The sequence below is a fragment of the Poeciliopsis prolifica genome, unplaced genomic scaffold (assembly GCF_027474105.1).
Source record: "Poeciliopsis prolifica strain line A6 unplaced genomic scaffold, Auburn_PproV2 SCAFFOLD058, whole genome shotgun sequence".
Lineage (NCBI taxonomy): Eukaryota > Metazoa > Chordata > Actinopteri > Cyprinodontiformes > Poeciliidae > Poeciliopsis > Poeciliopsis prolifica.
The window spans coordinates 705,375-731,150 of record NW_026562433.1 but is presented as its reverse complement, the minus strand read 5'-3'; the positions used below and the strand labels follow the sequence as shown (position 1 = coordinate 731,150).

Here is a 25,776-nt window from a genome sequence, read left to right as displayed (position 1 = left end):
ATACGATAAAAAAAATGTTGCAAAGTAAGAAAATATTTTTTTTTAAAACAGCTCAGAGAATTATTTGTCAAGAACACTTTGGGATCAACCAAACTGAGATCTTACAACGCGTGGGTATCAACTCGTGGGTAACATGGATGATTAATTTGAATGTACAATGGAAATCATATGAAACAGTAGCATCCAACACAACTTTATAGAATATACCATGTTTTATTACAGCGCTTCACTTCACTTCAAATACAAAATATACAAATACATGTTATATAAATAACACTAAAAGTAAACAAGTAATTTAAAAAATGAACAGAAATTATTGAACATTATTGTTTAATTGGGATGCACCTGCACCTTCAAGCAGAACGACACAAAAAAACCCAAAAAAAAAAAACATTAGAAATGTTATGCACACGAAGCACCGCCAGGTGGCGCTTTGGTCCAACACCCCTTGGGCTCACTGAAAGCTCACCGAGAGGAGATCAGCTCCTGTTATAAACCTATTCATCAGCTGATCGAGGAGCTTTAATAATGCAGCGCGGTGGTTCAGGTTACGGCTGCAGCTGTGAACATACATGTTAATAACCAATAACCAGTAAGTCAAAAGACTGCAGAGAGGGTGGAAGACGAGGGGGGCGTGTCCACGCCCCCATGTGATCGGAAATTACCCTTGCAGAGAGAGACAAAGTGCCAAAACAAGGGAAGCGGAGAGTTTGAGCGGGTCGCCCCGGATTGAAGGAGCTGCTGCGTTTACTCAGCGACGCTTCACTTCGGTTTCTTTCTGTTCACCACAATCAAACCCAGCAAGCCACCTTTATAGCGAGCTGAGGTAAGTTATGTGTTGTTGTTTTTTTTCCACAGAAAGAGACAAAGGTGAAAATGTTTGTTTTCCACACAGCGACTTTTTTTATGTAAAACTGAGCGCTTTTGTGGAACAATTAGCGTAAATCCCGCGTTAGCTAGCGCTAACCTGAAAGTTAGTCTGCAGTGTTAAGTTCTGGGTGTTATTTCCAGCAGCTCCGTGTTTTGCAGTAGTACACCGGTTATTCCTGTGGTGCACCGCATGCTGCATTAATCCACAGGAGAGGGGCTCAACCACAGTAATGCTGTGATATAATATGTTGTTTTTGACTGACCACAGCTGGAGGGGAACTGCACTTTTATTAAGGCTAAAATAATTCACATTACCTGGTCTTTTACATGACAACAACACATGTAATAAATACTGTTACTACATGCTGGTAAAGTGTCTGTTGATGATGTTTTATTATTTAAGGGAGTTTCTATTTAAAGCTATGTATCTTACCTAGATTTTCCATCAGATAGGTTTCTGTCCCTGCCACTGTTTACCTGTGTAAGTGATGACAGAGGATATTGCTACCATACACAATGCCAGGCTCGGAGCAGGAAACGAGCACCTGTTGCTTGCTGTCTCTGTGTCATCTAAAATTTTATTGCCTGCTCTCAGGCTCAGAGGTGGGAGAGAGGGGGAGGGCCGACATTTACAAAACCACGGCTTGGTTTTAACTGTGATCTCCATGCAACCAACAGGAATCTAGAATCTTTTTGCTCTGAGCACAAAATGCATTCAACATAAGGTGCGTGTTTTGCAGAACAGCACCGGTCATGACCAAGGCGGGCCGCAGTGGACTGGAACTGCGGTTGCATTTTAGCCAGGTGTTTTGGTGCAGAGCGTCCAGGTGCAGTGGCTCAAAATGGTGCAAAGAAGAAGCTCTAACTGCCAATTTATGGTAAAAAAAAAAAAAAAGAATAAATAAATAAATAAATAAATGTGTGGATATACACTTTATAAGACACCTTTCAGATATTTCTACAATTTAGTCAAATTGCGCATTAACTAGATAATTTTAGGCTGATTTTACGTCTACATTCCATGTGAATTCTTTACTACAGTGAACTGATCCGCTTTGATTGGAGCATACAGGTGTGATATGTTAGATTTACGCTTCCATGCTAACCATGTTTTGTAACTGCTTGATTTGCATTTTAAAGAAATTACATCAATATGTACTTTGTAATTCTTAAAGGTTTCCAAAGTAAACCTTCACCGATGTGACACTGATGACCTGAAGTATTTATTTTAACATCTGTAAGATACTTTTAAGGGCAATATAGACTTTTATCGCAATATTTGTGGCACCAGAGTGATAATGATAAAAATGACGATAATTGGGTTTTTGGGTAACAAAGTATCTGCACTTAATTGTACTTTTGAAATTACTGATATTTATTGATGCTGTCACAGAACATTGGAGAAAATAGTATAAATTCAATGCCACTCTCAAAGTACTTATAGTGATAAGAAAACTATCGCGATAAATCATCAACGATACAATAAATGCTCTCCCCTAGCTGCTTATTAGCTCCCATTTCTGCTCCCAATGCTCGAGGCGCGCACATCTGAATCCCACCAGTGTCACTCTAATCACAGTGACACATTTAGGTGCTTAAAACAGCACTGATATATTTGCACTGCTTAAAAGTAGATCGTCCCCTGGATCCGCGGCGCTCTCGCAGGATGCGAAGCTGGAGCTTCTCGTGCGCCGTCGTGTTGTTCCTCACTCTGCAGGCTTTCTTCTGGCGGGTCTTGATCTTCGACCTTGGCTGACCTTCAAGAAGGAAAGGCAAACCGCACGTGATTCTTCTCGTCCCTGCTCTCGCGGATGCCTGCGGTTCCGGCGAGAAAATATGTCAAGCCAGTCACTGATCTTATCACACGGACTGTCTGTTCTTTATTTGGCTGAACGTTTGTTAATTAACCAGAGTAACTACATGTTGTCTTTGTTCACTTTGTCGAAACTGAGATCTGGCATCATGACAAAGTGAGAGAAACTTTGATCTCTGGGCTTTTTTTTTTAGACGATTTAGTTAATATCTTAATAGATTGGAACGTCACCGAGCATAAAATTCATTGAAAGACTTTTAAGTCCCAGAGTCAGGAAAATAGAGTGCCGCGGTTTTTGCGTGACATAAACGCAACTCCACAGTTGAAGACGTCGAAGCTGGGTTAAAACATCCTGTTCAGTCTCTCACCGTCTTTAAAAAGCACCTGCTACGCTTAATCACAGTTGTCTTCACTGAAGGTGGGTTGTGTCATTGTGATGGAGTCGGTCTTGTGACGCAACCGGTGACTTCACCACCAAGCCAGTCAGTGACCGGCAGGCTAATGACGCGTCTTCAGCCACGCTTGGAAGCCCAACGGTTCAGACGACTTAAAGGCAGCTATCAAAACAACCTCAGCTTTCACGAGACCCCAACAGAACCTCAATGCCGTGCCGCACGGACGCAGTAATTCGGTCGAAAGGAGCCACCACCGAGTGTTGTGTGCATGGTACTTGTTCTGGTCTGATGTTCAAATGTTCAGAGAAACTGACTTTTGAATTCTCATTCGCTTGAAGCAATTGATTTCAAAATGAACTGAAATTGATTGCCGTGTGAATAATGAATGTCACGAGGTTGACTTTTTGAACCTACTTACTGATGTGAACTTAATGGTAATGTGACTTACTGAGATGCCTGTGAATGGTAAACTGTGTTGGTTTGACCGTATAAGTGAGTTAAATAAACCGCTAGCCTAAATTCAGTTTCAATAAAAGCCCTGCCTTTCAAACTTGGCAACAACTTGTGAGCTTTTCACAAAGCATCGTTTGGCATGTTTTCCAACTAATAGCATTAGTCGTTGGCCTCAGAACTATGGGGCACATTTTGCTGTTTCCTTTTTTTGTTCCCTTAAAGCTCACTTTATCCCCTGCAGTTGCCTCCTCCTAAAAAAGGTTAGGAGGTTTTGTTACAATGTCGCCAGACTAATTTAGACGTGCAGCGCATTCACCTGGCTTTTAATAACAGGTCAGCTCACCCTGCAGGAGAAGCGTGTCAAGCGTGCATTGGTAAATGTTGCACAACAACAGCTCTTCTTGTTCTTCCTTCTGCCAGCTCTGTGTTTATGTTTTCCCTTCCATTTTAGATTTCGCTTTGAGCTTTCCGAAGGTCGACGATGCGTATATCCTTCAGAACATAAGATGCTATAAGCATTCTCCATCTGCACAAAGCCCACCAACTGCGGCGTCAGCTCCTACGCCGCTAAGCCTCTTAGACGGTTTTGTTGTTTTCCTTTAATTGAAGCGTCTGTCTGGAGTCCGTGGTGCTCTGGGCTCCACTCGCATGACCCCGCTGATCTCTCTGCTGAACTTCTCATAGATATCGAGTTGTGCCAAAAACCTCTACATCCTCTTTTTGATCCCTCGTGTTCGCCGGTTTACCTTTTCCCTTCTCTTCTAGCACATATCGCCTGATCTAATAATTTCCACTTGTTCCCAGCTTAACGACCTCTTCTGTTTGTTTTGCCCGAAGCTTCTCTCTCTCATTGCATCCTAACCTGGTTTTGCAGGGTTGTTCTGGGGTCAGACTGCTGAAATGACAAAGGTGTGACAGCGGACATCCAAGAGTCTTCCTGCTGGCCCGAATCGAGTGACATGGCTGCTGCAAAAAAGAGTGAGTTTGGGTTATTTTGTTTACTCTTCTCAAATACAATCCACCAGCTTTTTCCCGGTTGACGTTTGCTGCGCACGTTCACTCGCACGAACCAGAAAAACCTATATAATTTGCAGACGAGGCCGACAATAAATCAGATCAAACTTTTCTTCTCTTTTAGGTGAGTTGGGATTTAATCACTAATGCTAGAATAAGTGAAACATTTTTAGATTTTTCTTCAAAGATTGAAGTTTTTATATTTTTTAGTGGCGTTATATTTAAAACTGTGTGATGTTGGTAAAAAACAACAATAACAACAAGTTGGATATTTTCCCACAAGCTTTTCACAATAGTTTGTTGGTGTTTTGGCCTTACTGGTTGGTAGTTATGCTTTTTGTCCATTAGGAAGTAGCATTTGTATGCAAGCTTTATCTTCCAGGTTGATGCCTTGAGATGCAGCATCAATATTTTCACGGTGTCTTCAATCAGGAAGCCATTACTTGTGTGCAGTGCACTAGTCCCTCCTCTTCAAAGTCAGTTTCACGACTGACCGCCCACCTGTTCTTGTGCCGCCCTGGGAATCTGCCCAAATTGCCTTTATCGGAAACCGCCATTGACGGTCAACCGTTGTCTTTCTGACAACTCTGCCTGTTTATTTTTCATAATGTCACTCAAGGAAGCTTTATGCTCTGGGTGTCTATCTTAAAATACATCTTGAAGTGCAACTTTATTTTGTTCAGATGTTGCAAATTAACCCATCAGAAGCTTCCAAAACCCGGACTGCTAAAACACTTAGTAAATATTTGAAACGACTACATTTGACCCTTTTTAGAGTCGTTCTGTTCAGTATTTTCTCGCACGTAAGACGTTTCACTGATAAAGCTGGGTCCTCAACGGTGGTGGTAATCAGGTTTATGAGCTCTTAATCACGACATACTGCAACCGAGAACACAAGATTAAGCTTTTCATCAGACTGGTGGTGCCGGTGAGAAGGAAAAGCAATTGAGATGATTCACAGCCGATTTTTGTCAGAGGAAGAAGGTCTATTCTCACTTAGTCACAGTAATGATCGATGACTGACCAGGTTCATGTCACAGCCTGATGAAGCCTTCAAGCTGCAGCAGTTTTGCACAAACCGCAATGACAAACACCAACTGGTGTGAGAGGATCTTCTTGATTTCTTTTGCCCTACCCTATTTCTTAAAGAGGTGGATTTCAGGAAGGTTGTACCGGCCACGTAAAAGGACCGGTGTCGAAATGAGGGAAGATGAAATGGAGACTCTGGCGAACTAGTTTGAACATCTTCACAAAGACACAAAGAGCACCGCGAAGGATTAGAAGGCCATTTCTGTGGTTGGTTAGTTAGTCGGTGTAAATCACTGAATTCATGACCAAAACAACACGCTCACTTGAGAAAACACAGAGACTATTTTGATTGGAATTATGTCAAACAGTTTAGTCATTGATGTTACAGACGAGTCAAAAGCAGATTTAATGCATATTTTCTTGGCCTGAGCCTGCGTTGAGTGAGCCAGAAAGGTAAAAGACTCAGCTGAGTAGGAACAGACACGCTGTATGTCAGGCAGATTAGAGAGGCACCAGAAGCAGATATGCAACAGATTAGACTGATATGAGCCAGCTGACTATAGCTTTATGTTTATCTGCGTGGCTATTGATTTGCTGCACAGATAGCTGGAGGACAGTGCAATTCATGTCTTGTAAACTTATTGGATTATACGGTCTGACTGAGTATCTGAATCCTCACCTCATTGACTCTCTGGACGTCTGATCTGACTCCTAGATCCTTTCTCTAGAAACTGCATATGCAAATAAACCAGTATATCTATTATTACCAAATAGCCAAATGCAAAAGTCATGCACTGGTCCTGTTTTTAAAGCCACACCATCCAACACGACTGGACTCAGTGTAAGTGGGAAAATTTGGCTGTGCAAAACCCTAACTGCTAAAGTCTTGTCCAACGTCAATCGAAAATATCACAGATTATCTTCCTTTTGATTAAAACTCGAAGGTAGAAAGAGGATTTTTCTGAGTAAAAACACATAAATAACAAATCAGACATTGGTCATTTCATTCAACTTTCACTTTCAATTAAATAAACAGTGGATAGCAGACCTAGCAAAGTTTTTGCCACATATGTTACACGTTATGTTTTTATTTTTATGTATTTTGCAGTTTTTCTGATCGAGTGTGAATCAGAAATCAAATCCCAGAGCTAAAAATATCTATGCAGTATTACAGTTAGCTTATTTTACTGATTATTTCAAATTAAGTAAACTTTATTAGGTAAGAATGTCATTAAGTTAACTTCAGTCATTTTTGAACTTAAGTTGGTCTCAAGTGCAACTCATTATCATCTTGAAAAGACCTTTTAAAAAACCTTAAGCTCAACTTACGGGTACTTATAAAACCCCATGCTAGCTGTTATGCTGCTATGTCGCAAAGTTATTGCGTGTATCTGTTATGGCAGAAGAAACTTTTGAAATAAGAGTCACTCCTTTGTGAGAGGGAACCTGTTTTTTGCTTCCATTTGGGTTTTGACTGTTTCTAAAAACACATGAACCGTTTAAAAAAAAAAACACTTTCTGTCTATGAATTCATTTTTTTGGTGTCTGGAAAATGAGCCATTTTGACTTCCTTACTGATAAGTCACATTTAACTGGCACCGCCAACCCAAGCTTGCTCAGCTGGGTTTACTGCTGTGCACGGTGTACAATGGCTGCTGGAAAAGACAAGTGTTTTGCTGTTGACTTCCAATCCAGACACCATTGGCTGCTTTCTTGTCGGTTATGCGGGAGGCCCCATTTCTGCTATTCAAACATGTACAGTTGTATAATTGTGCACTTGTTTATAGCCATTTTCATGCGCAAGTGTTGATTTGGGGGGCGTGGCCAGCAGCGTCTTTATATGGATTTGAAGTGATAAGAGCCCTTCAAGCAGCTCAAAAGGAAAAAAGTTCTTCCTCGGAAGAACTGAGCAGACTGGTACCATATTATCGAAGAATGATTTTTCCAGGAAGCATAAAAAGCCACCTTTAATAAAACAGGACAGTTAGACAGAAAAGTCTTCATAACATAGCTTTTACCAAAGTAACTCATAGATAAAATGAAACTTGTGATAGAGAAATAAATGTCTCTTTAATACCAGAAAACAAATCAGCTGCACCCATCGACATGGTGGCTGGTTGCCAAAGTTTAGGCGTTACATAGTAGACATGACTTTACGCTGCTTCTTGGTTTTACAGACCACATTAAATATGGACTAATATCTCATTAAATTTTCTTAAACTGAAAGAAATGCTGTTTTTACACACTCTACACCTTTGGTCAAAATGGGATTATTTCAGCCTGACCGCCTTCCACCACAAAAGCCTGAAGTATAATGATTATTGTTTGTCAAACGTGTAATTATGTTGTGATTGCGCTCTGCTGTGAGTCTCTCTGGGCTTCATCAGCAGGACTGGCTTTACATGAAAGAACAATAATGGGATTGATAAATTACATTTGTAAAGAACACAGTTACAATGTGATATTTTTCTTCTCTTAAAAAGGTAATTACAATTTTTATGGATACTAATACGCTGTTATTACTTGGTTATTTGATCTGGCTCATTTAGGCTCATATGTCCAGTTTTTTGGGGGGTTTTTTTGTATGTTTTCCACACACCACCAGGAATATCTTAAAGGAAATGGATTTTCCAGGAAATAGTTTGGGTGGTTCAGGAAAAAGTCCTGTAAACAAAACCAGACAAGATTGAGACCGGGTCAACAGGTGTCTCTTTCTTCTGGACTCCCCCACCTCAAGCAAAGCAAATTCAACGATCTAAACAACGTTCAAACTTTGAACACAGACTGTTGCTGAAGCGCTGTACCGATATCTATCAGGTGTGCGTTACGCACGGGTCTGATTTTGTTTTAAAAGTGGACCAACTGAGTATGGCTACAGTCTTTATTAAAATCCTAATATGTTTGGGATTTAAATGACAGCGCAGCGTCAGATAAGAAAACTCATTTTGAGCCTGACCTCCTTTGACTTTTGTCATCCTGTACTCTGGATTTGGTAGAGCCTGAGGAGATTGCCCTGTCTCTGATATCTGGAGTCATAAATTACGTTTGCATTTTGACTGTCTTGCTCCAGGACCTCCAGTGAGGCCATGTTGTTCATATCACAACTTTGCATAATTGCATGATATTTGCCATAAAGAGCGTCAGACATGAAAAAAGCACTTCTTGATTTAACACGAGCTCCTGCACATATGGAACATGACGCAAATCCAAACTCATCATAGTGACCCAGTTTGCAGAGAGCAAGGATTTCTAATCTCTAATATGAGGCGGAATAAAAGTTTCATAAATCAGGAACCACAGGGGAGAGAAACTTGTGTGCTTCATATAACATCTGTTTCTGTCACCGTGTGCATTTATATTGTTTGTGTTTACATTGTACTTTAAGAATGATTACTACAATTCAAAGACGCCAAACTCCAGTCGTTGAGCGTTACCAAACTGCAGTTTATAGATGCATTTCTTTTGAAAATAGTTAATACGAGTAACATGATTACAAATGAACAAAATCAGTCAAAAGAAAGAATGGTTAAAGTCAGTTCCTTCCAGTATAAGTCTTTAACAAAAACTGCAGGCTGGTCTGTGTCTGGTGACGTTTTGGTTAAAACAAGCTTGTTCTTCCGTCAGTGAAGTTACTCACAGCTGGTTCAGTAAAATCCAGGAGTTTTACTTAAGTACGAGTCGCAGCACTTCACAACAAAATGAACTCGGTACAAAGTACAACGGCATAAAAATACTCCTGAAAGTACATGTTTTTTCAAAGTAAATGTAACTAATTACTACTCAATTCTGCACCTATTGTTGGATGTTGCAGCTGAAACGCTAAACAGCAAGCAGCATGACTTTTTAATTCAGGAAAGCATTTTGATAGTTGATAATTACATACAAAAGGAAAAAAATCACTTGTGTTTTGTTGTTGGAAGGTTAAAAATGATCCACTGGATTAATGCTATGTTTACTTTTCCTCTGTAGTTGTAGTAACGCTTGAACAAGGACACAAAAATCCCAACAGAAACCACTTGACCTCCAGTTTTCTAGCTCCAGACTTTATGAGGGAAACAGCCAGTGGCTCGATCTGGTGTATTTGGCCTCACCAGTTGCACTAAACCACACAAAGTTTTGCTTTGGGAGATTCTCCATGGAAAAGCACGTCTCCCAGAGAGCTTTCCGAGGAACGCAGCGTTTTGACTGATTCAGATCTGGTCTCTTTTTAAGAACTACAATGCTTGACAGAAGAAAACCCAATGAACTTTTTATGTTAGCAGCGCTCGCTTCATGTCGTGTGTGAAACAGCAGTGCATAGTTTCTTTTTAAATGGCTTTTTGCTTCCTCTGACTTTATTTTATTTACTTATTTATTTCATACGCGTAGTGCTCAGACAAAGATCAGACATTTGCGTTTTTCGCCAGAGTCAGGATCGACATTCAGTCTGAATATTTCAAAAATGTGTTCATGTGTCTGGAAATGTCTCTAACTGTAAAATAAATCTAATTATTTTGCAGAATAAACCAACAATATCTAAAATAGTGTAGAGAAAATGGTATCTCGCAACATAAGACAAGCAGATGCCCTTGGACAAATTTAGTTTCAAAATCAAACAGCAACAACCCTGAAAATACTCTTCAAATTCATATCAAGAACTTATTCAAGTGTTTCTTAAATGGCAACATGATATTAATAGGCTACTTCATAAACATTACAGAAGTTGATGTATTGCTTTTTTGTACTGTTTGCGTTGCTGCTGTAAATGTTTTTCACTGTCAGTTTGGAGGAGAGAGTTCTGCTGTTATCAGACACGAAACTGAAATGATCTTTTTTAATTTAATTTAATTTGTGTGGATTTGTGGTTGTAGTTGATGAGTCTGGTGGATGTCAGGTACCCTAACGGCGGCGCTGACGGACATTACTTTAAACATCGAACTGTTTGACCAATAAACATTGCGGGCTCCTCATTGGATCCGTGAAGGGAGACGCGTGGCGGCTGCTCAGCGTCGCTTTTCTGTGAACGGTCGGCAGATAACGCTCCTTCCCTTCTGCGTTTCAGGGTGTGCAAAGGTGGGAGGCGTCCGCTTCCCCGAGGAACTTCCCTCGGTCGGAGCGACGTCCCACGTTCATTTTGACGAAAAGCTGCATGACTCTGTCGTCATGGTGGCCATGGAGGAAGACGGCAACTTCATGGTGAAGGTGGGGCAAAAAATGCAACTATTACAGTAACAATCACTGGTTTCCGCTCTTATTACTAACGTTTCACACAAAGACATATTCACAAACGACATTATGGTGGAGAGAGAGACAGACAGGCTTGAACTGAATGAAACTTTTACGTGTGTGACCTTCAGAGTCGCTCTTTAGATGCAACATCTAGCTAGCGTGTGGTCTGCTCCAAAACAGACCAGCGCTGGAGAGTCAGACATGCCTGGCGGGGAAACGGCTGAAGAAGGATTTAGTGTTTGTTCAAATTATTTCTTATTATTTAATTATGCCAAAATACTAAGAGAGCAACTTTACTTTCTCTTTGCATGCAGTAAGATAACCATTCAGCTGAACAACCTGTGAAAGCCCAGGTGGAAATGTGAAAGCTTTTTAGGTTGTTCCCTGCTAAGGATAAGATTCTGCATTAAAGGCAAGTTAGGGGAAAAAAAAAACCCTCATTATTCTCGCATTTAATAAATAGATAAAGTGTTGGTAATTCAGCTGACACAAACCTGACGAAACGTATTTCAGGCTCATTCAAAGCCAGACAGGGAGGGGGCAGTGAAAACTTGCTGAGCCTGGTGGTTGCGGCACTCATCCAGCAGCCCGTCGTGTTTTTAAGTTAAAAAATGTTCAAAGTTGACAGAACATTTGAAAATATCCCTTGATAACTATGTGTCACTGAAGGATTGGAAAACACCAACCTGAACACCAATTATAAAGACATTTTAAAAACATTTTGAAAAGACTTAAATAAATAAGCAATGCTTTGCAAATAAAGCCTGGTGGCCCGCCAGGCTTATAGTACACTGGGGGAAACCCTGTGTCATCTCTGTTGCCTGAAATTAATGCCAGTCAGATTTTCATTATGTTTGAGAAATTTTCCATGACTGGCAAAATTCCAGATGTTTACAAAGAGTAGACTAAAAATGTGGTACCTCTGGGATTATTCTCTCTTTCTGTACTTTGTTGACGTCACAATAGGTGAAAACACACAGCAGTGCCATGGAGACTGTTTGCAAAGGTAAATAAATGCTGTGATTCGTGTGGTTAAACCGTTTTCCGGAGATGTGATTCTCCACTGAAGCTCCTATTAAACCAGAGGAAGACTAAAACATCGGCTGGACATTTTTAGTGACGTAACGACCGAGCTTGTCTTCCGGCTGCAGAAACCCCAAACTGGTGCTGCGCTAAATATATATGTCCCTGAATGACATGCTTTCTAAATCTGGATGTTAATGCTTTGATTCAATGTGCCAATTCCCCTTCGTTTCCGTGAAAATGGATCGGTCTTATCTGCGAAATCTCCAGGAAAAGATTAAATTCTTCTTACCACCATTAATCTTCTTTGTCGGCTATAAAGGCTTACGACAATGATATTAGACTTCTCTGATGTCACGTCCTGAACCCTCCTGGTGCTTGAGTGGGAAGCTAACCAAGTGATGGTGCCAAAAGGATCCAAAGCGGAGAGATTGATGCAACACTTTGTTCTAAAAGCACTTGTCATTTGTCTGTTTTTGAACTATTATTGAGGTTTTATTCTCTACTACTTTGAATAAAGTATAAATCTGTTTGATTTAGCTGTAAGACTTGTTTTACTGAAGAATGTCAAAGCAATCAAAGACACACCTAAAAAAAATGTATGTTTACACACACTTCTTCCAGTACGCAGTACCATTCATGTTGGGTCAGAGTGCATGTCAGTTTTTCCTAACATTGAGTGGAATTTATTGAGACGACAGATCAAAATTCTTGGCCTAAAAAAATCTTATCCGATAAATTAAAAAACAATGTGATAAATGTTTTCTGCCATTTTCACGTCAAGTTGAAATATATCGCTATCAAATATCACTTGCAGTCGTCTGAATTTAAGAACACGTTCAGCTCAGCGCTCCACAAATGGACCAGCTGACGATACTGAACCTCGTTTCCTTTCTGTGCCTCGTTCGCTGCCTCAAGGAAACCAAAATGATGGAGAAACGTCCTTTCAAGTCTCTCAAAGTTCCTCACTGTGCTGTAACTGAGCCTTCGCAAGCGTTAACACTGAGTCACAAGCAGGCAAAGTTGTTTGCTTGAAAACTGCATGTGTGGGTGTGTGTGTGTGCGTGTGCGTGTGTGTGTGTGTGTGTGTGCGTGTGTGTGTGTGTGTGTGTGTGTGTGCGTGTGTGTGTGTGTGTGTGTGTGTGTGTGTGTGTGTGTGTGAACTGTAATCTTGGCTGTGACCCTAACAGTTACAAACTGGCCTGCTTATGTATCCGCGTTCCTTCTCAAAGCTCCTCAGACACGCCGGCGCGTGGGGCACGGAGCGCCGTCGGGCCGCCATCGCAGCTCGCGGCTGAGATGGGAGGAGGGTTGCCATAGTGACAGCCAGCAGGGAGGGGGCCGGTTGCCGATCTCTGTACGCAGACCAAAGATGTGGTGGGAGTGTGTGGGACGGTGATGGCATGCATAAAACAGCTGTATAAATGTCAGCCGCGATAAAACGCCTCCGTCTCTTCATGTCGGGGCTCTGTGTTCGGGTCATTCCTCTGAGTGGAGCCGCTGTTTCTGATCGCGGAGGCGGCCGATGGCGATGAGGGATTGGCCGGAGGAGTGTTGCTCAGAAGCCGCGCATTATTAAATCCCCGACACTTGCTCCACAAAGGAGTCATTTCGAGATGAGTCTTTAGAGAACGTTAGCTCTTCACAGACAACTCTTATGCAGAGACCATCGTGAAACGAGAACCAAAGTCCTGCGTTATGAGGTTCTCAGAGGGCCGCGTCTTACAGAGCCGAGCTGAAGCAAGAGATCCAATCTGAGAAACGAAAGAGCGCCGTGTCAACCGATGAGGAAGCAGATGGTCGTATTGATAACCAGACACTAGATGTGCTTTTTCTTTTCGTCCATTTCTAGTCTCCAGTTTTTATGAAGCTCCGACTTGCATATTTTGATCAGTTCTGATTCCGCCTGGATTTATTTACAGATAGATTTGTTCAAAATAGGTATTTTCTTTGAAAAATATTTCTCAGATTGAAGACAAATTAATGAGCTAAAGCTTGCCAGCTCGTCAGACAGGCTGTCTCCGACCAGCGAGCCTCAAGCCGTGTTTATTGCATCGACCGACAGAAACGCATGAAAGATCTGTTTCAAAATGTCCCTACCTTTATAAAGTTCGCTGTAGCCATGATCGTTGGTGTTTTATACTAATATTCTTTTCCAAAAGCTCACACCAGTCTTTTTTTTTTATTAATTAAAGGAAATTATGAGGGTTCCTTTTCTTCATGTGACCAGAAACAGCTCAGGTCACTCAAGTTGTTTTTTCCTCGCTTCTCATTTAGAGCAATTTAAATGTGATGGACTCTTTTTGAATCCATAACTTTTTAAAACAAACGATACACCTTGATTCTGGAAACAGATGGCGTCTCGCTCAGATGAAGTGAAGTCAACACCGTCGGTTCGTCTGCAAATCTAAAAACTTGGAGTGATTAATTTATAATGTGAGATTCCTCTCAACACTTGAGCAGAAGCCTAATTATATGACCCCATTTCTGCATGCCAGTGCTTTAATGTGACTGCAGTTGGGCTCATCTAGACTTCGATTTAATAATGTTGGTATTGCGACGTCAGTCCCTGGCAATTTTGCATGTCTAGAGATGGAAATTTGGAAATTTATGTCCATTATTTTTTGGTAAAAAGCTCAAACTAAATCAAATTGGTTGGCCTCTGACCGTTTTTCTTCCTCGGATGCCCCTTACTATTCACAGTCCTATCTGGACTTTACTCTATAAAGAAAAAAGATCAAGTCGTCACTGTTCCTACGTTGTGCAGTTCTCTACTTTTCTTCTCAACAAACAGACTATTTAAATGGTCTTCCTATGGTGTCTTGGTGGTTGGCAGTGATGTTCTTCTGCTTTGTTTCATTTTATAATGGTAGAAACTGCCTTTGGCACAAAGAGATTTAGAGTAGTTGCATATTTTGAAGTTATGAAACAGCTGATGAGACGTTTGCTTTCTTAAAATGCTTCAGGATAATAGTTTATGAGATGTGAGATCAAATTTCCCCAGACAGTTTACGGTGTGTGTCCGGTGAATTGTTGTTGAGCCTCGGCTCGTCACTGAATCCACGGTCCCACTGCAGCTTACTCTGCTTTCATCTTGTCTAGTGTGTGAGGATTTCCTCCCACTTTGCTGGGATGATTCTTCATGAATTTTTCTCTTTCATGAAAGAGAAAAATATTGGGATGTGTCAAATTACCTGCTGCTCTTTCTAAATCAACCCTGCCTTTCATAGATCAGAAGTTAGTAAGAACTCATTCTTATTTAAAGGAGAACTTCTCCTGACTTAACACTGGCACTGAAACGGCCACACAGGATGATGCTGCCACCACCGTGCTTCTTAAATATTATCGCTTCTTCAACATTTTAAAAAAGATCTCTCCACCATCCATAGGTCGGCTTTCTGAAGACGCAGCATCGCTATGAGATCGTGTTCACCCTGCCGGAGGTCCCAGCGGTGGGTAAAGATGTGTGTCCGGCTCCTTTACCCAACCCACACCTCAAAATCACCGACATCTCAGCAGCACCAGAGGGTGAGTTCACAGGTGGCTCCGCAGAGGAAAATGTTTACTGTGCGTCCAAAATTGCAGTTTTCAGTGTCTTAAAAAGGTCATGTGCTTTATGCTCAGGCATCTTCCATAACACCAGCTCCTGGGAAATTAATGAAAACTCTTTGGCTTTACAACTACGTTAAGTTTAACCTCAACATTTCTATGAAAACAAGTCAAATCAGCACTGATATGATTATTTAAAATAACTCAATTCGTATCGAGGTTTTCTGAGGTTCTGCAGCTAATAAGGAGTCGTCTGTGGCGAGAAAGCCCTGCACAAGGCCAGCATTGGATCGTGTTGCCGTTTAACAGGCTCTGAGCAGTGAGCTGTGCGCTGCGGCTTTATTTAAACAGAGCTGCACACTCAGCTGAGCCATATGCCGACACTCGGCTACTACTTAACACGCTGCGGGCAATAATCACAAGGTTAATAATTGCAGGTGATCGGCGGGGACGGCGCCTTCGGGAAGCTGCAGCAGGTTACTGAAACGCTTTTTTAACTGAACACGACATATTGAAAACATAGACAGAAAAATATATAGTACAGCATGTATAGGATAAGTAACACTTGGAGTTTGTGTCCTGATCTCGGGTCATTTGGCTGCTAAGATAACCTGCATTGAAATGCTGGTTGAGCAAACATTTACCAAAGTGTTGAGCTTCATAGACAAAAAGCTGTTTGTCAGTTATTCTCCGCTAGAGGTTACAGTTTTTCTAAGTGCTGTAGAACCAAAAAGCCATGCGTCCCTGGGTGGGCTCGAACCACCAACCTTTCGGTTAACAGCCGAACGCGCTAACCGATTGCGCCACAGAGACCTGCTGGGCTTCGTGACGATCTACAACACTATGGTGGACAAGGTTGGAGTTCCTGGTCAACACGTTACAAAATGAGTTTAAGGGCTCTATTTAGCTGTGATGCTTTACAATTTATCCTTTTACTGCCTGATGGGGTCTTGATTGCTGCAGGACTGTTTGGGTTTTAGTTTGTGTTAAAGCAATGTCGACTTCAAGGCTCAGTTTTCCAATCAGTGAAATGATGAGCCTATAACTTGTGACCCAGTTATTACGCTGGGTTACAAGAAATATTTTTTTAAAGTCGTGTATCTTTGTTCAACTGAATTAGGATTGTGTTTGCACTGCTGAATCCAAAACTGACATCCAAAACTGACAGCCAGGATTTTATTTTGATTTTGATTTGATTAGAGAAATCCAATCTTCTGACCTCCTGACATTTTTGTGACATTATCAGTTCATTTCCATTAATATTTCTCATCCCCAAAAAAGTTTTAGGGGGGAAAAAAAAGATTTTCTGTCAGAATGTGTTTGTTAAATGCTGCAAACTTGGATTTCTGATAATTGGATAATAAATACTGATAAGGCTAAGTACATGTGAATTGAACATCGCATCTTCATTGTGCAAAATTCAGGTCATGAACTCCCGTTTCTTCGACCGCCTCGTATTTTCAGCAGCAGGGATGTCTCTCTTCAGATAACGTGAAAGGACTCAGAAAATGAAAACAAATTCACGCCTCATAATCGGCTGATAGAAATTCCTCAAAGTCTGAAACTGAAGCGCAATTCTGAGCTTTACTTTCACCTCACTGTCACGCCCCTTTATATTACTGACTAAATCTGCTCCACAGATGACTTTAAGCAGGTGCGGCTCCGTGTTTATTAAATTTATGACTGGTTAGTCACGAGGCGGATGTCACGCCATGTTCGTTGAAATGATCCTGAACTGCTTTAAAACCAGACGAAGCTTAGCGGTGAGAGGAAACCCGATCACTCCGCTCTGCCTCTCCCTGACTGTGTGTGTTTGTGTTTTTCAAGGAGGCCTGAAGATAACGTGCGAGTACTTGGCCCTGCAGGAGGGGGTTCTCTGCGAGGAGGTGCTGCTGCTGAGCGAGAGCAGCGACGACGTCTGCATCAGGGTCAAGGTTCACGCCAGAGTCATGGGTGAGGTTATTGCGACAGCGTGAACAAAAATGAAATGAAAATAAACAGCCGCCTCATTTTTTTTCTGCATCCAGCAGCCCATACTGCTCACTCAGTTGGTTTCTGACCTTTTTGGATTGAGTAATAAAGGAAATTTGAATTTCGCAAAAGTTGCGTCACACCCTCAGGACTTAACTGAAGAAGCGTGAATCACTTTGGGATTGCTAGTTGGAACAGTCATCATCTGTGTTTTCCAGGAATTTCATTAAACTTTCATTGATCATCAATGTTATATATTCATCACATAAAATTTCTTAAAATGTTTTTTTTTTTTTAATGTCAAGGCCTGGTTTTGAGTTTACAAATGCAACACTTCTGAGAACTCTCCTAAATTTAGCATTTTGGATTCACTCAACCGTTGCTTGTTTTTTTGTGTGTTTTTGGATAAGAACGAACAGATGCTCTGCTTTCCAAAAGTATTCATACCCCTCGAACTCTTCCTCGTTTTCCTTAAAACCATAAACCTCAATGTGCGGATCCACATTTTGTATGATTGACCAACAACCTCAGCATAATGTTGGGGTTGAATGAAATGATAGTTTTCAGAAGTTTTGAATCTTTTTTTTATGGAATAGAGCTTTGACCAGTTTTACTGTTTACTGTGTCTCCTGAACGTTTGCGCCCACGCAGCATGATGCTGACACGACCATGTGTCTTAGAGGTCATACGGTATTTTCAGAATGATGTGCGAGCTTCCCTCTGCACAAAGGTGTTTTTATGTTGTTCTCATGTGAGCAGAGTGACTTTTTTTTTTTTATCAGTAATTAAGCAGCATCATGCTGTTGTCAGCATGATGCTGCTTAATCACTGATATTTTCCAACAAACCTCCAGAGGTTTTCCAGAACATCTGGATGTATGTGTACTCAAAATACTTATCAGGAGCATTTGGAAGCAGCTCGTTTTGCTGGGCTTTACTTAAGGTACCAAGACTAATGAATAGATATTTATGTTGGTGTATCGCAATGCAATATCCTAAAAGTTAGTGCTTTGCTTGGAGTTGCTGTGATTTTGCTAGTGCACCGATGCCCCCTGCTGGTGGTTCTGCAAACTGCAATGTTTGTTCAAACCAGTACCTAGAAATTTTGATCACATTCATAAGTACTTTATATAGTGTTACAAAGACACATTAATAGACAATAAATACATGTATCTTAATCACAATGTATTTCTTCTTATTCAGGCTAATTGTGAAGTTTGCACCATTGGCTGGTTTTTATGTCTCTGTATTTCCAATACATCCACAGCTTGTAACAAACCATTATCCTCTCAGTTTAACTCCATCTCAAAGCGTGGATAAATCCAGTAAATACATGGTACATATTTAAGGGCTTCTGTTGTGCTGTTTTCCTGCATGTTTATTTTTAATCTCATAGCACGGCCTGAACATCTGCCCAGAGGTCTGCTTGTAATTTAAGCCTGGACAAAAACCAGGTCAATGGATTAGGCTGTGCCTCCACCTCTGCTGTTCTTGGCTGCACTGTCGCTTTAAATAAGAACCTAGATAATGAAAATACAACATTGTGCTGCAAGCTGATCCTTTAATCATTGTCATATCCTCCTAATATTTTCTAATTATTGAATTTGGTACCTCATATGCTATTCAAACAGGCAGGCATTTAGAGAAAGCACGTTTGTAGTTGTTACTCTTGGTGAAACATATTTCAGCTTGGCCTGCAGGGAATCTAAGGACAAACTGCTGTTAACAATAGGTGGATTGTCTCTTGGAATTAGGCATTCCTCCGTGTATCAATAAAAGTCTGATAGTTAGATTGTAAAAATAGATTAAGATTGTCTTCTGATCTTTTTAAAGCCTGATTGTTAAGCATAATGAAAGCAAAAGCAGTTGCATTGGCCGGGAATCGAACCCGGGCCTCCCGCGTGGCAGGCGAGAATTCTACCACTGAACCACCAATGCTTCCATGTGAGAAGGGAAATCCCACCCACTCAAGTACAGAGCCCATCCCCCCGAGTGACGGCTCGGTGGAGGCAGGATTTCCCACACGTATGCGTGTCTGCAAAGCTCACGCAAAGAGAGGATCGTTCTGTTTCTGTCTTTTGAGTGAGGTTTTCTCACTGCAAATTTCTTGTTTGAAGGACCGACGCGGGCCCACATGATCACAAAACCATAGCGGCGCAGTGACAGACGAGGGGGGATGGGACGTTTCACAGGGGGAAGGGAATGTTTAAATGTGGAGTGTGAGCGTCAGTCAGCTCTCTGACCGACTAAAAGGATTAAACCCGTTCAGTGTGAGCCTTGTACCCCAGATCCTTAGTGGTTTTAATCGAACTGCCTCCAGCTAAAACATGTTAACCCTCACAGATTGTGTTAAAACTAACTAATGTGAAATCTTATGCTCTTCTGAGGTTTACCAATAAAAGTAGAAAAAAGTATAAGAGTGAGGGAATGGCAAAAGAAAGCTTAGCTTACATCTCCAAAATCTATAGTATACTTCTCCAGAGAAAGTGAACATTTTGATATGTGATGTTTTTATAAGTCAGTTGAAGTATGTAGAAGTGGTAAAATACACCAAAAGGAAACATTTAATAATAAAAGACAGAAACCTGTGGCTGACATAAATGTATGGATATCGCGGTGGGCTTCTGACATTATTATTAATTTGTGTCGCTAGATCGTCATCACGGCACGCCCATGCTGCTGGAGGGGGTCCGCTGTATTGGCACGGAGCTGGAGTACGACTCGGAGCAGAGCGACTGGCAGGGATTCGACTGAACCCAAAGTCTCCGACTCCCAGTTGCACCTGCAGAAACACAAACACGCTCATCTGCCATGTCAGAGGTTTACACCCACCTTACGGCTCAGAAATGTCACCTTCTCATATAAGAAACATTAAACGCTTCCATTCTGATTTACACATGCAGATTAGTGCGCAGCAGCGTCTTTGGCTGCAGAGATCGCCATCCTGACCTCAGTGTTTAAGGTCAGACCTCAATATGGGAAACATTCCTCTGCTTTAACGGTGTCAGAGCATTTTCCCACCTGTCCCTGTTGTAAAGTGTGTTTTCCTTAGTGAGCCTGTAGAGGGCAGCATCACCCTTCAAATCAGCCTCCAATCCTCATCTGTTCTTCTTGTTCTCTGGCTCTTGGCACTCTTGGGTTTTTACTGTTAGGCGTACATAAGGGCTCATCCATCAGCTGTAAAAAAAATAAATAAAAAATGTAATTCTGAATGAAGGAAGAACTCTGACCTATTCAGGAAAGTGTGAGCTAATAATGTCTGTTTAGTCATAAGAAGGGCACTGCACACCACTGTATGTAACACGGCTCCGGTCTGAGGACTTGTTTTCTACAGTTTAAAGGTTTCTGTATCTGCAGGGGTTTTTTTATTTTATTTTATTTATATGTGAAATGCATTTTTACATTCTGTACCTGACATTTCTGTTGTGGTCTCTCGGCTTTAACCTGCCCTCATCATTACTATTTCAGAGTATTTTTTTTGTTGCTTTTCAATAGCGGCTGCTTAGGAGACCCTTAAAAATGGGTCAGGGTATTTTAGTGAGGTCAGACGAGGAATGCACGCACGGCAGCCGTATTAAAGGAAAGAAAAAAATGACACCTCATTACAAACTCTGCCGGTGGATCTGCAGCCATGTTTCACTGTATAGTCATTATAAATAGGTGATAGAGTCAGAACTGAGGTGTTTTTTTTTTCTTCCTCATCCTACTAAATCATTTTTAGCTGTATTATTTGAGTTCCCAGGTTTTACAAAAATAAACTGTTTCAATGAATTACAACCAAAATTCAAAATACACTGGAAAAGTAATAATTTTACTGTATTAAATTGAATTAAAAATTCAATTGGATTCAGTCTGCAGACTGAATTGAGTTATAGTTATAATGCCAAATGTTCTGTGAAGATTTTTTAATGAAATATCTTTGTTTTGATTGGTGTTTTCTTTTTCCTGTTGCTGCCCTTGTTCGAGCCACCTATCCTTCAACAAATTCTTCCACAATGTGAATAAGAGGCACGTGTTTTTTTTTTTTTTTTACAATTTTCCGTCTCAAGCGTGTTCAGGCTTGTTGTTCGTGATGCCTGGATTTATTTACAGGTATGAAATCGATCAATTTTTTTTTTTTTTTAAACAAAAAGAAAGCGAGAACAAGGATGTGAAGTCAGCCGAAATGTGCTGAATCGGTTCGTCGGTGTATAACACAAAAACAAAATTAGTGACATCAAAGGCCTCAACTCAATTTCATGTTCGTTAAAATGAAGACGGATTTATTTATTTACCCAAGGGAAAAGTCAGGAGAAGCAGCTTAACGGCTCTGTGGAGAGTCCAATCAGCAATTCACTACAGTCTTCTGGTGACACAAACTCTTACTTTCAAATAGTTGTAATTCTGGCAGCATTCGGGTAAATGTTGTAATTTCTGCTCCTGTTCTGACCAGCATTATTGCTTCCAATTGAAACTAAAAGTTTCATTCCTGAGGCCGTTTCTTCAATGCATAATTATCCGCTTTAAAAAAAAAAAGACTAAATGTGATTTCTGTCTTGCGTTGTTTTTTTAGCTGTCAAATCTGACATATGTCCTTTAAATAAGGCTGGAATATCTTCAGAGCCTTTAGAAACACTCACCTAACAAAAGTGCCTTTCAATTCTCTGTCCAGTCTCCCTTTGTTTTGTAACTTCTCGCCTGCTCTCCTCTTTAACTCTCGGACAGGAGCACGGTACATTCCTGATACACTGATGAATAAAGCGTGTTTTGGACTTAAAAACAAAGCAACAATCCGAACATTTTTGCCTTCGTCGTCCGGAGCGCTGCCTGTAAACCAACCACTCAAAGCTCCCGCCCGTCTCACGTCAGCTTGCTTACAGATCAAGTGCCAAGATCACACATCTCATGCAGGTCCTCTTAACGTTTTCTACTTTGAGCCTTTTATTGTTCCCGAATGTAATCAGCCTTTCAAAATAAAACAAAACAATCCGCAGTTTCTTCTCGTTGTTGTTTCACCACAAACTTCAGACTTTGTGGATCTTTTCTCCAGCACAATAGGTCAATGTTCTCTGTTGGTGTAAAAGCAAAAAGCTTGGTAGTGTATTTTATTTTATTTTTTTCATGAACGTCGTGCTTCAATGTGTGGAATATGTCTGTTTTAATGTCAAAAGCAGAATAAATAAACAAGAGAGCCTGTTTGAACTTTCTCTCTCTCTCTGTGTCAGTTCTTTGATTGGACGCAAGGTGGCAGTCTAGGCTTCCACAACCCTCCACATCCGCTCGTTGTCTCTTCCGTGCTTAAAGTTACTCTTTTCGTTTTCAGTTGGAATGAAAAACATTTGATTTTTGGTTGACTTTGCGCATTGTCTCTTTTTAAACTATGCTTTGCGCCGCGTTGATTCACTTCTACGCCAAAATGAAAGCATTTTCTGCAGACAAAAGAAATTAAAGTAAACTGAACCAGAAAGCCTGTTGCACTGAACCAGGGATTCGTTAGGAAACCGTTCCTGAAAGAACCATATATTTGATTTAAATAAACGAAAGATTGACTCTGCATCCCGTTGTTTGTTTTGTTGTTGTTTTCAGAGCTTGTGTGTCTTCAAAGGTCCTCTTTGACAATGAGCCGCATCTTCATCTTCCTGTGTGAACCCGGGGCAGGACGGACCAGGCCTCCCCTCACCAAGCTCCGGCTTTCTGCGGCGAAACGACCTGCAGAAGTGCGGGAAGGAAACCCCGCAGAAACTAACAGACAAAAACAAAACAAAAAAAAAAAAACTAGTTTCTAAGTTGCAGCGACTTTAGGGGAAAAAAAAGTCATTATTTCCCCAAGGTGAGGACTAAATGGCCAAACACGCAGCATGTCGCTTTTTCATTATTATTATTTATTTATTTATTGTTTTGATGTGTGTAATTTTTTAAATATTTTTATTTTTTTTAAGAGGTTTCAGAGACTTTAAATAAGGAGGAAAAAAATTGCAACCTTATTCAACTTTTTGAACATAAATTAAAATTGTAATTCAGGGGGAAAAGAACATAAATAGATAGGCTATATCAGTTATTTAATATATATATATATATATATATATATTATATATATATATATATATATATATATATATTATATATATATATATATATATATATATATATATATAATCTTTAATCACTTTAATCTTGTTCTCTTATCTCTATATTAAAATTCCTATAAATTAATGGTGGGAGTCCACAGTAATACTCTCATGATGACGTCTTAAAATAAAAGCTCGTTAACTTCGCGCTTTGATTTAGTTTCTTTTTCCTCCGTCTAGACTCGTTTTTTTTATATTATCTTTTTAATTTTTTCCCAGTTGACTGCTTTATTATGGCGTCACTTTGTATTCATTGTAAAACTTTCCATTCCTAACTTTCAATAACCGATTGTAAAAGCATCTCCAGATCTGTTTTTGTTAAACTGACTTTCATTTGAATTTAATTTTCTCTCATTTTATTTTTTTCCCCCCTCTCTTCCGTTCAGCTTTTATATTTTTCGATGCGCCTTTTTGGGGAGGCCTGACTTGAAATCCATCTAATAATTTGGAACAGCCAGAAACGAGTTCACTCCACCTGCATGGGTGTAGAGTACATGGCTGCAATATAAATATCGCGTTGCAGTTTTGGAAAGCTTTGGGACTGGTTATTCTTCCACAGCCCCATCCCGCACAGACGTGTTATGTTTTGTTGTTGTTGTTGTTTTTCCCGGGGCGGGCCGACCTGCGTTTAACCTGCGATTGTCGCAAGCAAACTGAATAAAGGCAGAAAGAAAAAAAAAATGAAATCTTTTAAACTCCCACACACGTGGCTCAGATGTCTGCGCCATCGCTGCGCGGATTCCGCAGCCCGTGTGTGGGATGAGTGAACTCTGCGTGGCCCGGTGCCCTCCCTCTGACCTGCGGGATTACAGTTATCTCTGCTGATTGATCTGATTGATCAGATTCATCTCCACGAGACCGCGAGCCAGCCATGCACAGGCGGGGCGGGGTGCGGGGCGGCCAGGGTGGAGGAGGAGGTGGTGGTGGTGGTGCAAACAAACAGTTTATTCCTTTTAGCCCGTGCGTTGATCCAGGCGGTGAGCTGCAGTTTCATATTGCAGCTTTTATCTGCTGCATCTTATGGCAACAGAGAGAAAACATAGAGTTGTTGCTCTATTTTTTTTTCTAAGATTAGACGCGTTCAGTCGTCCAATGAACACATTTAGTGTAATTTTTCATTTGTCTTGGCTTCAGTTTAGGAAACTTATGATCCCAATGTCTTTTTTCTCTCTCTTTTTTATGAAAGCCAGTTTTAGTGGTCAGGTTCATATTATCATTAATATGTGAGGTTTTTATATCATAAGAGTGTGCATTCGCTTCATTGACATGCCTAACTTACAGTGGTATAAGGTACTTTTGTTCTTATATAAGAAGACTTTTGCAGAGAAAGACACTTTTTTTCCTTTTGTTTCACAAAGAGCTACACTTCAAGTGCCAACATTTCTGCCTATAAGCAACGGAGGCAACAAAAAAAAACAGATCACTCTACATGGCAGTGATACTGAATGTCTCTAAGTAAACAAAAAATGCAGTGATAAAAACAAGCTGTTTGGTTTGACACAATTTGGTTAGATTTTGATTAAATGACGCAGCCTCTATTAGGTTAATTACATCCCTTTTTGAAATTTATGTATTAAAAAAAACTGAGCTTAATTTATTGTGCAATTAGGTTTTATTTATTGACTTAAGCTTTCAGGGAGAAAGATGAATTCTCCCTGAAAATTTTCAATTTATGCTTCATCAATCAAATGGATTTCTGAAAATCCGTACCAAAAGGATAAGAGCGTTTATTTAAAATTTCTCAATCCACGTTCATCTTACTTCATACACATTTAAACGTATCCTAAAATGTAGCACTGAAACATCTTTTCCTGTCAACCACAGCTAAATTGTAAGATTTGTCAGCTAGAACTACCTCTGGGTTCAGAGACTTAGCTAGCTAGCGTGCTAGCTAGACATTAGCATTGACTGTTCAAAGCTGGAGACAGAATTAAATTCTTATTACAATACAGAAACTTTCTAAAGTACAAGTTTCGTGACAGTTCTCAACTTTTATGATATTTATGTCTTCATTCGTAATGAAGCTTTAATCTGTTTTCAACTTGAAACACAGCGGCCGATTTAATGATTGACTGAACCCACATCTGCATGTTAAATCCAATCAAAACACTAATGTCGGACTTATTGGCAAAAATATTAGTTGATGTTGGTAAGATTAAAATATTTACTGGATTTAAATTAAAGCAATTTAAATCACTAAGGTTTAATATTCTTCAAGATTCCGTTTTATAGTGTAGCAAATGTGATTCAAGTGTTAACACTGTCGCCTGAATTGAAACTGGATACAAACTTAAATTCTCACTTGTGGCTGATGTCTTCTCTAACTGGGTTAATTTATTCAGCAC

General features: G+C 40.4%; 1 protein-coding gene and 2 non-coding genes across 3 annotated transcripts; 1 reads left to right on the top strand and 2 right to left on the bottom strand.

Annotated features, from left to right (window-relative positions):
- The first annotated feature begins 551 nt into the window (after nt 1–551).
- adissp (adipose secreted signaling protein) lies at nt 552–22,510 on the top strand. Its single transcript, XM_055060345.1, has 6 exons — nt 552–826; nt 4,406–4,509; nt 10,616–10,755; nt 15,195–15,333; nt 17,182–17,307; nt 19,978–22,510. Exons 2-6 carry the CDS (start codon nt 4,491–4,493, stop codon nt 20,076–20,078), a joined length of 525 nt encoding a protein of 174 aa, XP_054916320.1. The 5' UTR covers nt 552–826; nt 4,406–4,490; the 3' UTR covers nt 20,079–22,510.
- Nucleotides 16,094–16,167, bottom strand: trnan-guu (transfer RNA asparagine (anticodon GUU)). The gene has a single exon. It is a non-coding gene; the product is annotated as a tRNA-Asn (tRNA).
- On the bottom strand, nt 19,192–19,262 carry trnag-gcc (transfer RNA glycine (anticodon GCC)). The gene has a single exon. It is a non-coding gene; the product is annotated as a tRNA-Gly (tRNA).
- Nucleotides 22,511–25,776: the final 3,266 nt, after the last annotated feature.

What these genes read in the sequence shown, in the direction of transcription:
- adissp (XM_055060345.1), top strand. An exon ending in ACGGCAACTTCATGGTGAAG is followed by an intron (nt 10,756 to 15,194) that starts GTGGGGCAAAAA and finishes CACCATCCATAG; the next exon opens with GTCGGCTTTCTGAAGACGCA. An exon ending in CATCTCAGCAGCACCAGAGG is followed by an intron (nt 15,334 to 17,181) that starts GTGAGTTCACAG and finishes GTGTTTTTCAAG; the next exon opens with GAGGCCTGAAGATAACGTGC.